This window comes from Labeo rohita, chromosome 16 (assembly GCF_022985175.1).
Source record: "Labeo rohita strain BAU-BD-2019 chromosome 16, IGBB_LRoh.1.0, whole genome shotgun sequence".
In the NCBI taxonomy this organism is placed as follows: domain Eukaryota; kingdom Metazoa; phylum Chordata; class Actinopteri; order Cypriniformes; family Cyprinidae; genus Labeo; species Labeo rohita.
The window spans coordinates 2752684-2771071 of NC_066884.1; the positions used below are offsets into that span (position 1 = coordinate 2752684).

At 33.8% G+C, this 18388-nt stretch overlaps 1 protein-coding gene across 1 annotated transcript; it reads left to right on the top strand.

Annotated features, from left to right (window-relative positions):
- Positions 1–440: 440 nt before the first annotated feature.
- On the top strand, positions 441–17979 carry fam110d (family with sequence similarity 110 member D). The gene is made up of 2 exons (XM_051132504.1): positions 441–547; positions 13795–17979. The coding sequence occupies exon 2, from the start codon at positions 14424–14426 to the stop codon at positions 15708–15710; it is 1287 nt and encodes a 428-aa protein (XP_050988461.1). The 5' UTR covers positions 441–547; positions 13795–14423; the 3' UTR covers positions 15711–17979.
- Positions 17980–18388: the final 409 nt, after the last annotated feature.

An 18388-nucleotide genomic window follows, 5' to 3' on the forward strand; every position in this document is an offset into this window, starting at 1 on the left:
TTAAATTTAATTTCCTGTTTACATTTTGCTTTAAAAGCAAAATCTAAAACATTTAGTGTGACAACATCTGAATCTTATTTTCAGGGCAGTAACGCTGGAAAAGTCACGACTTAAAGCTTTATGTCTCTTTTAAAATAAACCCACCCTGAGAAATATTCAGCAGAGTAAAACGTCTATCTTGGTCTCAAATGAAAACTTGATACTCTGGCTTGATATTTTTGTCACCTAAATGCAATGACAATTCATGTCGGCGATATATAGACATAAATCTACTTTAAACACTGCTGTCTCCAGCTTTTTGCCTCTTGTGGTGCAGGTCAATCCCCCAAAAATCCTCCCTCTGCTGTCGTGTTTGTGGTGGGCTCGGTTTACACTCATACCTGCCCGCCCACCGTAGTGGGATGATCCCGGTGCATCCACGACGAGCCACAGACGCTCCTCCGGCATTCAGTTCAGAAACCAGTGAGCCGCAATCGAGACAACTCGTGTCGGACAGTAAACGGAGATTACCAGCGCTTTCACATGTGGATACGGATCACGACACAGGGTAAGAGCAAATCGACCTCTTATTATAAGACTACAGACTAATATCCCATCCGATAAGGTTTTTATTCAGCATTCAGAGACTTTATTTCACAGACTGAATGTGTGAACCAAAGTCGCGTCATTTTTTGTGTATGATTATATTGTGTTCGTTTCGTGTAAACAAATATTTGAGTTTTTAACTAACATTAAACTGTCACTGATCTGCGTATAATATTTTATAATCTTATTTAAATTTTTATAAAGCTATTTTAAGTTAAGTTTAAGCACCTAAAGGTAGTCGGGGATTTTTTTTTTTTTTTTTTCTTCGGTAAATAATTAATATCACTGCAGCTTTTAGTTAGGTTTATGTGGATATGCGGTTATATTGGGCAAAGTACAAATTGTGAGTTTGTTTTTATAATAAGTTAAATACATGAATTTGCTTTTTCCCCCCTTTCATGTAAATGAGAAATGGCCATACAGAAACTTTGAACCTACATGAATGAAATAATGTTGATAGTTTTGGAAACAAAACGTTTTGGTGCTTTAATAAATTTGAATATACATAGAAAATTGGTACATTTTACATTACATTAATGAGTTATTTATTTTTTTCTGCAAATGGGTGAATATCAGTGTCTGTAATCTGGCTGATCATTTACTTTATATCGTTTTATTTATTTAAAACTGAGTTTTTTAATATTTAAATCTTACAGGTAGAGTGTGCAATTATTGCGCCTCTAGCGGTGCCAAAACGAATTGCAATAATAATGACTGGTTGAGTCTAAATTCCCATACGTCCCTATGCTCTTTTAAATGAAGAACTTAATAAGATGTACCAAATCACTCGTAGAGTGAACTTAGCATGCTGACTTAAAAGTCAGCAGCCTATTTAGGCAGTATATATTGATAAAACACTACATTTTCAGAGTGGAAATTGTTGATGCACTATGCATGACCTCTACTCTCATTTACACTAGGCTAGGAAATTATGTAAGTTTATTACCTGAAGTTTACACAGTACAAGACTGGTAGCCTATACAGTTGGATTGGTGTTGTAAGAGAAGCTTTAAACAAAAGAAAAAACTCAGAGTAAAGGAAAGTTGTTTTTGGAAACGCCTAATAAAATTTCCACCAAGCCAACATTAATTAAGAGTCTTTTCTTAATTTGTATAGCTTTACAGCATTATGTTTCTTGAGTTGTGTGTAAATGGATAGGGCAATGCTCATAACCCTCCCCCTCCAAAGGTCTTGCTTAGGTTAGTTGGCAAAGCGTGCACTAACTTTCCACAAGGTCAGCAGTATTAACCACTGAGAAGCAGTCTAAACACTCAAAAGGTAGACCAAACGCTGAGATTTCACCTGTTCTTGAACCATAAGTGGTTCAAGCCTATTCATACTGGTGTATTGTCTTCCAAACCCCAAAATAGGATAAACACGTGTCTGTGGCGGTGTCATCTCTCTGACGCACCGATGCGTGTGAAATGTAAACATTAGCATGATGCTGAGGGCCATGATGCTCCGCTGCAGCCTTTGCTGTCACTGTGCATATGTTGTTGTACATTGTGGTTTGATATCTACTGGTAAACTACAGTAAATTCTTTGCAATGTTGCTGAATGCATTAGATCTAATGACCCCAAACAAGGCCAGAAGTTCTCTGTAAAAGCTACTTGCATGCTTTAATGCACGCTTTTTACCAGTGTCAGAACAAGCCTCGGGACATTAGCAGATCTGATGGATGCAGCTCTCATCTGAGTTGATGAAAACCACTTTGACTTCTCTGTGATGAATATATGTATAAATAATAATCATATATTTATATGTTTATTAATATTTGATTATACATATAAATTTTACATTCATTTTTAAATTAAATAGAGATAAATTGTAAATTGTTTTATATTTTTACATAATAGTTTACATATTAAATACATATATATGTGTGTATATGTGTATATATGTATATATATATATACAAATATATTATAAAAATAGTAAAACTACATATATATGTATAAATGAAAAATTAAATAGAGATAAATTGTACATTTTACTTTAGATTATTTATTATTATTTTTACATATATTTTATATAATTATATATGAAAGAGATCTATTAATATTATTTTATGTAATTTTGTTTTGTTATATAATTTATTATTATAATTTTATATCTTTAATATTGGATTATATTTATTATTTTATATACACATTTATATATATATATATATATATACACAACATTTATGATATATTTTTATGTATATTATTTATATACATTTACTAAATTTATATAAAAATAAAGTAAAACTACATATATATGTAGAAATGAAAAATTTAAGAGATAAATTGTAAATTTTATTTTAGATTATTTATTATTATTTTTTACATTTATTTTATATAATTATATATGAAAAATATCTATTTATATTATTTTATTATTTTATGTAATTTTATGTTTTATTATATTAAAATTGTATTATAATTTTATATGTTATAATATTGGATTATATTTATTTTTTATATACACACACACACACACACACATATATATATATATATATATATATATATATAAATGTGTATATAAAAAATAAATAAAATAAAATAAAACTATATATAAATCTAAATATGAAAAATTAAATAAAGATAAATTGTAAATAATTTAATTTTATATGATGTTTGTATTTTATATGTATCTTATATAATTGTATATGAGAGAGATCTATTTATATTATTTTATTATTTTGTGTAATTATATTTTTACTGTATATATATATATATGTATGTGTGTGTGAATGTCTTTTTTTCTCTTCTTTCTTTTAATTTAATATTTTAGATTTTTTATTTTAGATTATTATACTTAGTATATTATTTACATAATAGTTCTAGTTCTCTCTCTCTCTATATATATTATCAGACCTGTAACAGAGCTGAGCTGCGTGTATCTCTCATCTGAGGTGCTGACAACCACATTAACATGAATAAATGCAAAAGGACTTGTATCACCACTGGGGCGGACGCTCAAAACACAGAAGAGAAGCCCATGGGCTGCATGCGATGACCTTTGTCAGATTGCATGCGTTCGGCTGATGTCCACGCCGCTCTGGAAGTGAACCCTATGTAGGGAACACAGTTCTGACCAGTTGTTTTCCAGTCTATTTTGTCCTTCTCACAGATTCCACAGTCTGACCACATCAGTCTAAACTGCTGTGATACTGTATCCCATAAGTGTTTTTGTGGGTCTAGGAAGGGAAAAGCATCCTCTGTTTTGTTTAATTAAAACCAAAATGTTGCTTTTCTTCCAGTCGTCTATTTTCACCTCAAGTGCAATCACGTAAACAATCATTTCGCCCATAGAAATCATCACATTTGTAGCGCTAATGTGTGGCTGCGTGTTAACAGCATGAAGCTCGGGTTACTAATTAGAGGCCGAAGGCTCCTCAAATATGTCGCTCCCTATGTAGCCATCTAGTCTTTTTCCCTTCATGATTTATTTACTCACTGCTCTATTAATATTAAATGGACAAATCCCGATGCTGTGACGCTCACGGGACGGCTGACAGCTGTGGGAGCGGGTGGCTCGTAGTCGCACGTCCCGTTAATTGTCCCGGGCTCGTCTAGGTAGCGCTGCCGTCCTGCCAGGTCGGATCAGAGCTCGCCCTGCCGCCCGGATCTCTCATGGCACATGAAGGGGCCTGTATCCTTTGTCACGCTCACAAGACATTGTTCTGACAGGGCCGGTAAGCAGTGATCTTTCCCTTCGCGGAGGTGGTGGGGGCGTCGGGGGGAGATTACGGGCTATTTCTGTGGCACTTTGGGCCTGTTTGCGACCAACGAGCCAGACTAGCGGCTAATGAGAGAGGACAGCTGACAGGTTCAGTGGAGGCTGTGAAGCAAGAGGAAATGGCAGGAAATCACGTGGCCTTTTTTAAGCAGAAAGCGAGTGATTGAGAGTCTGGCTTTCACTTTGTTTTTGAGTTCAGCAATAGAGGAATGATTCCACCCGAAGTTACATTTCTGTCATTATTTACTCGCCTTCATGAAGTTACAAACTGAGATATGAAAGAGCAATCTGTACAATAATATAATATAATATAATTAAAATAAAAAATGTAAATTTATCTTAATAAAAAAAATATTTATATCTCTATATATCTATCTATCTTTATATATATATTTGTATATAACTGCATATATTTCATTTTCAAATAGACATATGAAGAGTTTATTTGTAAAAATAGATAAAACTTTAAATAATCATTTTTACATTATGTTTTTATTGTGTTAGCTTTATTTTTGGAAATTTTTGGGAAAAAATCTGTTTTTGCAAATGAACTCTGCATATAAAGACAGAATTTTAATTATTTATTTAGCTTTTTATTTAACTATTTAAATATTTAATTTTAATATGTTTTTAACCTGGAAGTAAAAATAATAAAAATCTGCTAAAAACAAGCAGCAATGATGATAATAATAATAATAATAATAATAATAATAATAATCATTATTATTATTATTATATTTACTTCCTGATTACATTCATATTAAATAAATAAAATAAATCTAAAATAAACCGTCTTGTATACACATTATAAGTTATATTTTTCTTACATTTTCATACTGATGCATAGAGACGGATCATTTATTTTATTTAATTTATTAAAAAAAAAAATATGGAAGTAAATATAATAAATAAATACATACATATAAAAACATATATACAAAATAAATAATAATAATAATTATTATTATATTTACTTCCTGATTAAATCAAGGTTAAATAAAGAAAAAATAAAGAAATCTGTCTTTATATATGTGTATATAGATTATATAATAGTTATTTTTTCTTACATTTTCATACTGACATACAGTCATACAGTTTTAACATTTAAATATTTGATTTTAATATTTATTTAACCAGAAAGTAAATAGATATATATAAAATAAAAGTAAATAAATGTATAATACATAAATTCATAAATTACTTATTCATGTGTTTCTTAAATTTACTTAACGGGTTAAATTAAGGTTAAATAAATAAAATGATCTCTCTGTATATGTATATATAGGTTAGAATTATGAGTAAGTTGTTGTTAAATTATAAGCCAGTTGTTGGATCCAGGTCACAATGGATAATCAATGCAGCATCGCTGCTAGTGTTTTGTGTTTGCTGTCATAGAGTGAAAACAGGGTCCAGGATTGTTGTGCCACACTGCATTTGATGGTTTGATGTTGGACAGGATGACTGGAGGGGTTGTGCGTTCCTCCCCCATCATCCCATCACCCCCGACCCCTTCCAAAAGTCACGTTTGTTTGAACCCTTGCCGTTAACACTTGTGTCTGCGGTGACCTTAACATGAGCCTGGCACATCACACTAACAGCCGGACCAGAGGTTGGTAAATGTGTTGACTAGTCAGGCTCCAGAGGAATAAACTGAGCTACTTTAGCACTTGTGTTCCCTAAAAGCAGATTACGTCGATCAAGCTAAGGTTTAACCTTCCAAATGATCAGTAATGTAATCTGATCAGCGTTTCGCTTTAGGCAGTTTGTAAAACTCAGTTTTGTAGACTTTTAAAAGGCTGCATGAAGATCAGATTACTTCTGCTTCACATGCCCAGAATATATTAAATTAGTATTTCACGTCAGAGGCGTTTTATTAGGGAACGTTTGCATGCGCCAAACCTTTGTTATGGGCCTAGTAAATAGACCAAACTCTTGTGTAAACTTTATATGCATCATAAAATCAGGCAGATTTAAAGTTCTGCAATGTGAGCACTTGGATTGGCTTCAGAAATTAATAATTTAGACAATCTGCAACAGCAGACCTAAAGTTTTTTTTTTTTTTTTAAATAATGTAAAATATTTATTTTATTATTTACAGTTTAATATAATGTGTATTATTTATTAAAATTATATATATATATATATATATATATATATATTTATGTACAATTTAATGTGTATTATTAATTATATATTATTATTTATGTATTATAGATGTTTTATTTTATTATTTACAACTTTTTAAATTATTTCTTAGTTATATATATTTTTTAATAAAATTATATATATAAAATTATATATATACACACACACACACATTATTTATAATTTAATGTGTATTATTTATTACAATTATATATATATATATATATATATATTTTTTTTTTTTTTTTTTTTTTTTTAATTTACAACTTAATATAATTTGTATTATTTTTGAAAATTATATACATGCATAATTTTATTATTTTTAATAGGTATTATTTATGTATTATACATTATTATTTATTTATAGATTTTTTATTTTATTATTTACAACGTAATGCAATTTCTATTATGTATTAAAGTTATATATATATATATATATCTTTTTTTATTATATATAAAATTATATTATATATATATATATTTATATATATACACACACACACACACACACACACACCTTATTTACAATTTAATTTAAATATATATATATATATATATTATTTATATATTATATCAAATTTAGAAGTCATTCTGGCCACAAACTGCTCACTTAAACAGAAGAAAGTCCTCAGAACCAGATTTTCTAAAGCTTATTCCAGGCACCTCGCCTTTCCTGTCATTGCATGCACGAAACCTTTGCATTTGACTCAGGAAAAGGCAAGACGTTTCCATGCCCCTTTGTGCTTTTCCTTTATTATAATAGATGCGCACAACCTTTAGCACTTCTCAAGGCAACTCCTTCACTTCCTGCCTGAGTTTTCCGGCTCAGAGCCGTGGATGGAGTCCAGCTTTCATGCATCTACTGAAGATTAGATGGAGATGCCAGGTCTGCATTCATAGGAGGATATTTTGTTTTACACTGGTGAAATTTATAGCTCCTTTATCAGGCCTCTGCAGCATGAAAAAAAAGAACCAAAGGAGTTTATGACGTAACTAATGGAAAAGTAGGGTAAAGTCCACTGATGTGATGTGTGAACGCCTTAACACAACATCTTAACCCTGTAAAGCCTGATAGAAATGGAGCAACGGCAGAAACAGAGCAGTTTCTTGAACCTTTAGACAAAATATAAATAAAATATTTACAAAAAAAATGCAATCAAGCTTTTATGGGTTATAGAGTAATGATATAGTGAGAATATGGATTTAAAGCAGAGTTTTAGCCCAATGGTTTTGTCTTTTGTTGTTTTTTAGGATACATTTGCCTTTGTATTTGAACTGCAAATTTACTTTTATTCATTTTGCATATGTTTTTATCCAAAGGGACTGCCACAGAGAAAACAATATTCATAATATACAATGCTAGATTTATTACAAATTTAATTAGAAATGTGATGTGAGCTGGTGAATGTAAAATACATAAAAACCTTCTTCAAAAATTAAAATAAAAAAATTAAAAGAAATAAAGAAATAAAGAAATTTAATATAGTAATAATTTATTTATTTTTATTTTATATAAATTATAATTATATAAAAAATAATAATAATACTTTTTTTATTCCAATAATTAAAACTTTAAAGGGGATTTGTGTAATTTTTATGAAAAGTTAAAAAGTAGGTGCTCAACCTTATTTTTATAAAAATATAAATAATTATATAAAAATAATTATTTTTATTAAAACATAATTTTTTATTAAAATCAACTAACTAAATTTAATGCAACAAATACACATATTGTTACAATTGAACTACAAATGTACTTTCAATTAGATTTATGGTAAAGGGAGTAAGTTTTTGTTTCTATTTATTTATTTTTTATTTACTTTTTTTTTTTATTTCATTAATGAAAACTTGAAAGGGGAATTGTTTAGTTTTTTATGAAAAGTTAAAAAAAATAGGTGCTCAACCTACTGCAGTCTTTTTTTTAAAATATAGATTTTTAAAAGGTTTTTGGTCAATTTTTGCACAATATAATTATGGTTTGTTATTTTTTTATTTTATAAGAATATAAACGATTATATAAAAATAATATATATGGACATTATTTTTATTAAAATCTACTAAATTAAATTTAATGCAACAAATACACATATACTTTCAATTTAATTTACAGCAAATGGAGTAAGTTTTTATTTATTTATTTATTTATTGTTTTTTTTTTTTTTTCTTTTTAATTCCAGTAATGAAAACTTATTAAGGGGAATAGTTTAATTTTTATGAAAATCTACTGCAGTTATCAAAATAGCTTTTTGGTCAATTTTTGCACAATATAATTTTGTTTTTTGAGATGAAATACGTTCCTGGTTGCTTTTCTGAGACTCGTCAGACCACATGCGTTTCTGACAACCTGCTAATCTGGTTTAAATAATCAAATTACGGACATTCCAGACCCCATTTACACCTGTATTCATCGCTGACCGACTGTGATCAGATCAGTGATGTTGTTAATACCAGGTGTAAACGGTGCCCATTTGACAAGTCGTCTGCAGTGGACGCCCATCCAGTCACCAAAGTCTCCGGCTCACATTTGTCACGTTTGAATGACAATAGACGCCCACCGAGTCAGTTAAGTGTCCACCTCATAATTTGGCTGCGGTTTAGGGGGGTCTGTCGTGTTTTAAAGAGGTCCCTTGTGACCCTCCCGTGGCCCGTACACCCGTCCAGCCCCCGCCCGTCATACATCAACTGCATAATGGCACTCATCTATGCTACCTCTGCCTTTGTGTGTATAGAGTGTTTGTGTCTGTTGAGTTTTATTGTCATGTGTTTTCTTTCTCTCTGTTTTTCTTCCTAATGAGCCGCAGCTTTCAGTCCAGCCTCTTATCTCCACAGCCACAGGCCTCTATTGTCTGCACCAATAAATAATGCAGGAGCTGGTCTGTGATGGACGTCCTGAGCCTTTTGTAGTTTCATATCAGAGTCCAACACGGGACCTTTTAATGTAATTGGGCTGCTCAGACTGGGTGGGGCAGACACGTTCTGCTCTGTTTGCGGGTGCTTTTAATTATGAGCATTAAAGTTTTATCAACCGGATGCAATAAAATTTGGTTTGAATTTATGGCACGGACTATAAGTAATATGCTTTATTGTCTGGAACTGTTACATAATTCCAAAACATTCTAATGGAATATTTGGAATATTTACATTTTTTAAATTCCTGAATTAAAATAAATGTTGACATCTTTTATATTTTAAAAATTTCTGTTAGACGAAAAATGTATTAATTATTGTTGTTGTTGTTGTTGTTTAAAACAAGCAGTGAAGCATTTTGTTCTTTGGAATATATTTTGGAATATTTGGAATAATATTTATTATTTTATTATTTAATTATTATATTTATATTTATATATATGAATTATTAATTAAATATATTAATTTGAAAAATATATTAATATATTATTTTTAATATATTTTTTTCATTATATTAAATTTTATTTATTTGTTTATTTGTTTATTTATTAATATTTAATATTAAATGGAAAATATTTGTCTTTAAAATAAAAAATTTGAAATTAATAATTAATCAATATAATTAATAATATAACATCCACTGTTTATGCTGAAAAAAAATGACCGATGTACTTTCCTATTAAATATCCTGAAATATTAGATAACGGAAGGATAATGTTTCATGAACTAGTTCTAAATTTTATTTTTAATAACAATTTTGACTTATTATGCAATTATTGTTGACCTAATAAAATCGTGTAAAAATATATATATATATATAATAAGTTATTTTTTATTTCATTTATTATTATTATTTGTATTAGTAACTTACTAATTCATATTAATACAATTATTCAAAATATATTATTTAAATTATAAGAATTAAATCATTTTAATTATTATTACAATTCATTTTAATTAATTATTTTTTAATTATTAATAATTTTTTTTTTTTTCAGTTGAGTAAAAGATCAAGGAAATCCACTGTTTAAAAAGATGAATTATTTAAAGTTCAAAAAAATGTTTTAGAATATGTGAGTAATCATATTAAATAATTGTGATCTCAATAAAATAACCACGATCGAGCAGTCTTATCAAAAACGTCATTTAAAGTTTTGTGTTGCTGTAAAAAGTTACGTCAAACAGTACAAAACAACATATGCTTTAAACATTATGCACAGTTTTTGAATCCTTTCCCTTCCATAACCTAATATATTTCAGGATATTCAACCATAAATGAGCCCTTTATAATTAGTAAAATGGGTTAAGAGTTTTTTTGGTTGTGTCAGTAGTTCATGGCTTTAGATGCTGCTTGACAGAAAACATCTGTTTTCTCTCTGACCTTGTTGGACGGCTGTTTTGGCCTCCCCTGCAGGCAGACGGTTTGCCCACCAACTTCACTGAGACGCAAAGAAATACCAGCATGAAAGCCAGCAAGATGAGAGGAGGCTGGATTAGCAGGGGTTAATTACAAGCCATAGAGAGCCGCTGCTATTACGGGCACTTCAGCCCTAAAAAGAGAAAAAGAGGATCACAGATGAAAATTCATGTCACTAATTTGCCTCTTTAAAGCCAATGAGAGTAATACAGCCCAATGTAAAGGAGGAAATGCTCAGGGTGATGCTGAGACAGAAACGTTTTTCATTTAAAAATCTTTTAAAATGTTCAAAATCTTAGTTTATTTCCATATTTTTAGTGTAGTCTCAGTCATAATATTTATTATGAGTTATTATGAGTTATGAGTTTACAAATTAAATGTCCAGTTCAAGAACAAATAGTTTGATTGATGTGGTTATTTTGAATGAATCAGTTAAACTTATTTAAACTGAATCAAATCAAAGGAGTCATCTGTTTGAATCAGTCAGAAGACTCATCGAACTCGTTGAACTGCATACAGTTTATGACACATATTCGCAAAAGCTTTGTTAATTTACATAATAATTGTCATTTTAATTTTATTTTATAGTTTAGAAAGCTGTTAGGGGTTTTGGTGCCTCCCATTCCTAAAGGAAACATTGAAGGAAGTGGAAGAAGTGAATTTACCAGTGTTTTATTCTACACTGCAAACAATGCTTTTCTTACTTAGATTTTTTGTCATTTTGTCATTTGTCAAAATATCGAAAAATTCTTAAAGCAAGAAGACTTTTTTAGACAAGTAAATATTATTTTCTTGTTTTCAGAAAAAAAAGTCAAAAGTTTTTGCTTAGAACAAGCAAAATAATCTGCCAATGGGGTAAGCAAAATAATCTTATTTCAAGCAAAAACTCACTTAATTTTGACTTCTTTTTTCTGAAAACAGGACAATAATTTTTTGATTTAAGAATTTTTAGATATTTTGGCTGGAAACAAGACAAAAAATCTAGGTAAGAAAAGCATTGTTTGCAGTGTATCAGTCAGTAAATCTGACTAAAATGTGAGCATGTTTTAATTAAAGCCTCTGCTCGCCTATTATTAGCCCTGTTTCTGTCCTAAACATGTTGATCCAGCAGTCAAATAGCTGTCACACTGGTTCGGAAAGATCTATATTAGTGAGGTAATGCATTTACAAGTCAATAATAGCCTTGAGTGCTTAGTGATGTAGACAAGGCTAATAATAATGTGTGCTAATTATGAAACATACTACTGTGCACCATATTTCGACTGCATCAACCTGACGGGTTATCCTGATGATTAGTAATGAGCAACTTGTATTGGCTAATAGAGCTCGGAATATATATTTACAGTAATATTCACATTGCAAGACAATCTCTTGTAACTTGTATGAGAGTGTTTAATAGTTTCTATGATTTAAACTGGCAAAAACCATTCGAGTTAGTTTGATTTATTACCATGTTACCACATTTTAATGAATCAGTTCAGAACTTTGATTCAGTGATTCATTTGCATTACCACTCAAACTTGTTTAAAGTTGTCCCTGTGGCTTTTTTAATGTATTATAATGTTTTGGTAAAAATATAGAATGGTAAACATGTGTTTATTATTATGCATTGCATATAAATGAAAATAATTGAGGATGGTTCTGCCTTTAGAAGCGTTTTACCAAAATTTGGCTGGTGGTTCATCTAATAAAAAACAGTTGCAAGCCATTTCAGAGCAAATATATATTTTAAAAACAAAAAGGCTGAAAAATAAACTCATTTAGCTGTATTGCTCAGCCCAACTGGCTAAACAAGTGGTGTTTTCCAAGTTGGAACCCCCTGTTGCTCACTTCTTTTCTGAAAGTCCCTAAATCCAGATCCATCTCATGCTCAACACCTGTTCAGAATTCTTTCCCGGAACTTTCCCAAACAATGGCTGCTTTTCCCGGACTGTCTGACATCTGGAAAATGTTGCAGTTCCCCTTTTGACTGGATTTATAGCGAAGGGCTTCCGAGGGGGTCGAGGTACATGAGAGGTGCTGTAGTTGTGTGGCAGCAAGTCATTTTAAATAAGTGCATGAGGTTTCTATTATGTTAGGGATTTTTTCTCCGGTTAGAGAAAAATAGAGCTCGCAATTTGGCAGCACACACCTGTTTTTAGTTGCAGTAAACGACTGCTCTTCATAGTGAAACTGGCAAACAAAGCACAGCTCTGCAGTTATTCCCGTTTACTAGGTCACCGGGACGTATTCACTTGAAAATGCTGTGTATTGTCTCTTTTATCCTGCGAGGGAGTACAAAAATAGCACTTTGATGCGTCATGTTTCGAATGTCTCCTTCCTTTCAGAATCAACCATGCAGACAAAATTGTTCTGCAATCATATTCTTTGAGTTGTTAGTGCTGTTATGCTATCGACAATGCAGTAAAACCATACAGAAAGTTTTAAAAATCACTGCAGTGTGTTCAAAATGCAGTAAATGGTCCTGCGTCTTAAAGGAAATATTTTTATAAGCTGATTTTGGGGTCTTTAAAATATGGACGCAGTCATGCATTATTTAGCAAAGCCCTCAAGGAATGCAAATGTGGCATGTGGGTTAAGCTAATGCTGATGGTGAAGGCCATTACCTCTGCAGTCTGAATGCACATGGTCACAGTTTCCCTTAATAGACTTTCTAAATGCATCTGAGGGTAAATGGGCAAAATTCCATGTGCACAACGCAGTGTATGTGATGTATTATGCATATTCGTTCAAAGCTAAAATCCACTAAATTCGCACAGAACAGCACATTTGTACGAGTGAACAGTTATTTAGGACTAGTTCAATGGATTAGCGCTGTGAAGTCAACTCAGTCCATGCATAAGCTAATGGCGCTGCCTGTGGCCCCAGACATGAATTTCTGCCAACTCCATCGGCTCACAAAAAGCTACAGGGAGTTCTGTTTGCACTGCCATATGGCCTACGCCTTGGGAGATTGGCTCTCCCTTGAGAAATGCTCAAAAATCTTAACTCTCTTCCGTTTTTGTTTTCACAGGGCTCCAGGTATAGAAGGAGAAGGACAGGACCTCTGTCTATCAAACTCTGAAGTGCCCCGGGGCCCACTGTATAGGTCAACCCAACCGTAACGCCGCAGGACAATAGGAGCCGAACCCAGGGGCCTTTGACGGCTATCAAAAAGCAAATAATCTAGCTCATTAGCTCTGTTCCCCCAAGACGACCTTCTCTGAAAAGATCAACAGAAGAAAGGAACTAAACAAGGAGGGAAAAAAAGGCACTGGCAGCTATTTCTGATGCTCTGTGGTGAAGAGAACATCTCATTTGGGATTTAAGGATTGCGGAAAAAGGATTTCCCAATGCCCTGCCCGCTTATCCCAATGCCTGTGTAAATACTGCATGGAGATATCGATTTGTCCCTTTTCCAAAAGCGCCCAGTAAAGAGACTAATTATAGCCAATCCCAACAGCCAGTCTGTTGCTTAAACCTCTCAGATTCTCAGAATGCCTAAAAATCTACATTCTTAGAGGTCCTATAAATGGATCTATAATCCAAGACACGTCAGCTCTTGAAGAAGGTGGTTTTATCTCAAGAGAGTTTCTTTCTCTTTGTAAGGCAAGGCAGTTGCTTTGTCCTTTCTATTTGGATGCATTTTTCCAAAACTCCAAAATGAAGCCCTTAACTCCCATTGGTTCACCTTCTCCGCTGCGGCTCCTGAACAAGGGGCCCGATTACCTGCGCAGGCAGATGGATGCCGGAAGCAGGGGTCGTTCTGTCAGTGCCGTAGAGCGACTGGAAGCCGACAAGGCGAAGTACGTCAAGACTCAACAGGTCATCAACACAAAGCAGGAGCCTGTGTTAGTGCCCTGTGCGACACCTCCGCCGGTTCCCCGTCGCAACTTAACCCTGTCCACTCCTTCAACACCCGTCCTCCCACCTCGAAATCAAACGGTGCCTTTCTCTGCACCGCTATTCTCCAGGGATGAAAATGAGGATGACTCCAGTCTCCAGAAAGAGAACTGTCGGAATGAATCTGATGTGGAAACCAACAATCGCAACAATGCAAACAAGCCTCCCATACCTTCTCCAAGAACTCCAACCATTGCTCCATTAGTCGCCCCGCATAGTGCTCCAATAATGCGAAGGAGCAATGGCAAGCGCATGCTGCGCCCAGATTCCCTGGTCATTTACAGACAGAAGAAAGAGTGCAAGAGTCCTAGCAGCGGTGGTGAAAATGCCAACGGCAACTTAGAGGTCAAGGGATACAGCTTTGTACGACGGCTCTTCCAGGGATCCATGCGTGAAAAGAGTGGTGGGAACGACGCTCAGAAAATGGTGATAAACGAGGAGAAGGCTTCTTCCTCTCGAGACGGGGATTCACGAATGTCCTGGTCCAATGACAAAGACACTGTAGATGGTGGAAACGAGACCAGGCGATCAAGCAAATCCGAGCGAGAGCATTCAACCCCCGAGACGCAAAACGACAACACTAGTTTTCAGAAGAACTGCATGATCAACAGTTTACGAAATGGCACCGGGAACTCCAACAATAACGATATGGACCCTTGGAAGCCAGTCGTTCCCCTGATGCGAACCAATTTGAAACGCTCCAAATCAGAATTGCGACTACGCTGCTCGCTAGCCATGTCCGAGCAGGAACGCTTCTTTGACTACTGTGGATTGGACCTAGATATGGTGGAAAGGCTCGGACCGGAGAACTTTCTAACCGGGGCCAGTTCAGTCGACACACTCTCGCTGCTACTGAGGAGCGTTGGAGGTGGTGGCTCAGAGCCCAGTGAATTTTCCAGACACTCTGGTGAAGGGATTTTCCAGGAGGAGCTTGCCGAACAGATTCCTACAGGTGTGTCTATTATCGAGAGAAATGCACGGGTCATAAAGTGGCTTTACGGTTGCAGGAACGCAGCCCAGGAGGGTCCGAAAGAGTCTACTGTTTGATTATCACGTTAACTAAACCCAAGACTTTCTGGAGCCGTGTTCCAGTGCTGTATTTATTTTACATGAGAGTATTTAAGAGATTTGTTTGGCTTTTTACAGCCAGTACAAGTCACACATGAAGCTGCAAAATGATACTTCCTTTCATGACCTACACTGTGGCTTTATCGAAATCGCCCCCTATACCTTCATTCACTATTCCCAACATTTGTTTACTAATATAGTCCACTTGAAGAAACGAATTTGGACAATGAATGTGGCTATGCACTCTACCTTTCGGGCTTGCACTCCCACCCGGCACTTTCACCAAGTGTGTGGATGCTGCACTCAATCGGAGCAGTTGGTGGTTCAACATCAAGATGTCGTCCTCACCCATATGAAAGAACTGGGGCTGAATGCCAAGAAAAGTGTGCTTTCTCCACTACAGAGAACCACTTATCCGGGCATGGTGTGGGATTCAACGACGATGCAGGCACATCTGTCTCCTGCTCGTATCGATATGATCCTCACATCTTCTGGCAAGACTTGGAAATTCATTAGCTGCATTTCTCACATTTTATGGCTATTCTGTGGTGGCCTGTACACTCATTATTGCTGAACATTATGAGATTGAGTGAGTAATGTCCTGTACGGTTTCAGACTAGTGCTCTATAGAGTATAGGGGGCGATGTATATGATGTTCTCTGTAAATAGAAAGAGTCATGAGTCCGTCCTGTTACTTCTGTTCAGAAACGAGTGTTATTTGTTGAGCGTAACTTAAAGAATGTGTCATCCGATGAATAATTTAACATTGAAAACCACTAAGCTTTTTCTCTGGGGTTGGGAAACCGATGCATGAGTGTTAAATGAACCATGTGTACCTCATTTCCCAACTGTCCCAGTTTAGTTTGTGTGTTGCCTTTTTTCCTTAAACGCAGGCGTTGGAACAAACACACAGAGGACCCCTGTGGGGATATTAATGCACTGAATTGGAGAAAGAGACGGAGCGAGAGCTATATATACTGCTATGAAACATGTTTTTAACACTGAGTGTATGCAAAGAAATACGCAGGGCCTTAAAAACAACCTGATTTTGAGTTTCATTAACTTATGCCAAAGAAACGTGCTGCATACTGATGTACAATATGTTCCAAACCCTATCAAGCCGCCTTGAGAGAATGATGCTCTTGGAGTTTGGATGGAATGGCATATTTTTATTCATATTTTTCCAGTACAGAACAAAATATACTTATCATCAGCACATCTTCCATTTTTGATGATATTTTTTCCCCTGTGCTTTTAAGAATTGCAAATTCAATTTTGGCCAAAACACACTGCACAATTTTACTCTAAAAACCAAATATTATTTTATAAAAGGGACCAAAGGTAAAATTGTAAGAATCATTCATTGAAACACCAATACTCTTGGCGAACGCTCACTAGGGTTTGGAACAACCATTATTTTGCCCCCAACTGTCTTTTACCAAGAACCTAAACATGGAAATTGCTCAATTTCATTCTTGTGTTTGGAAAACCGCATCATGGGTGTTACTTTGATTATTGTGATGATAAATTATGAGTGTTTGCACGGTTTTCCTCAATGCAAATGACAGTTCCTGTGGCGACGCATTCTTCAGTACGCACTTGATCACGCTGTTTCTATGTTTAACTCACAAAAGTACAACGTTTAGCAAAGTAGAGGAAGACGTAACAGCGAGAGACCTGCCGGGCGGACACACACTCCCAGTGTGGGAGATGCTGATGTGTTTTCATATTGAAGGAGACCTTTGAAAGCTCCTCCCGTCTGAACGCATCAATCAGACACTGATTCTCCTTTGTCGTAATGAATCCCCCGGTCAGAGGCATTAATCAGTCTCTATGATACCACTGATAAATGAAGCAAAGGTCCGCTGCGGCATGCACAGGTCAGACTGCGGCCTGCAGAGAAAGAACTGTGATCTTTCCTTTCAAACTTTTTCATCCCCAACGTCCAAGATGCATTCAGTCTTCCAGAGCACCCGAAATCTCTCTCTTGCATGTTTACAGTTTCATCTGTGTATGTTTCTATAAAGAAGATTTTAGATTTCAACCCAAAGAGATATTACAGAGAAAATCCTAATAAAATCCTATTTCTGAACAACTATATGCACTTGTGTTTTATGTTATCACATAGCTGTTTTTGAGTGTATGCAAAGAAAACTGCTTAATATTTTTGTGGAAACCACGATACATTGAAAAGTTTGGAATAGGTTTAAAAAGTTTTGAATTTTTTAAATATTTTAAAATAATTTATTCAGCAAGGGCACATTAAAGTGACAGTAAAGACATTTATAATGTTACAAAAGATTTCTAATTCAAATAAATGCTGTTCTTTTGAACTTTTAAATCAAAGAATCTTGAAAAATAAAATGTATCAGTTTCCAAAAAAATATGAAGCAGCAAATCAGCATATTAGAATGATTTCTGAATGATCATGTGACACTGAAGACTGCAGTAATGATACTAAAAATACAGTTTTGATCACTTTACATTACATTTTATAAAATATTCACATAGAAAAGAGTTATTTAAAACTGTAATATTATTTCACAATATTACTATTTTTAATCAAATAAATGCAGCCTTGGTGAGCATATTATCAATGGAAATTTCTTTTTTTCTATGATATATATATATTTTTAAATTCCTATCCAGTAATCACA

What these genes read in the sequence shown, in the direction of transcription:
- fam110d (XM_051132504.1), top strand. Translation starts at nt 14,424, where the DNA reads ATGAAGCCCTTAACTCCCATTGGTTCACCTTCTCCGCTGCGGCTCCTG.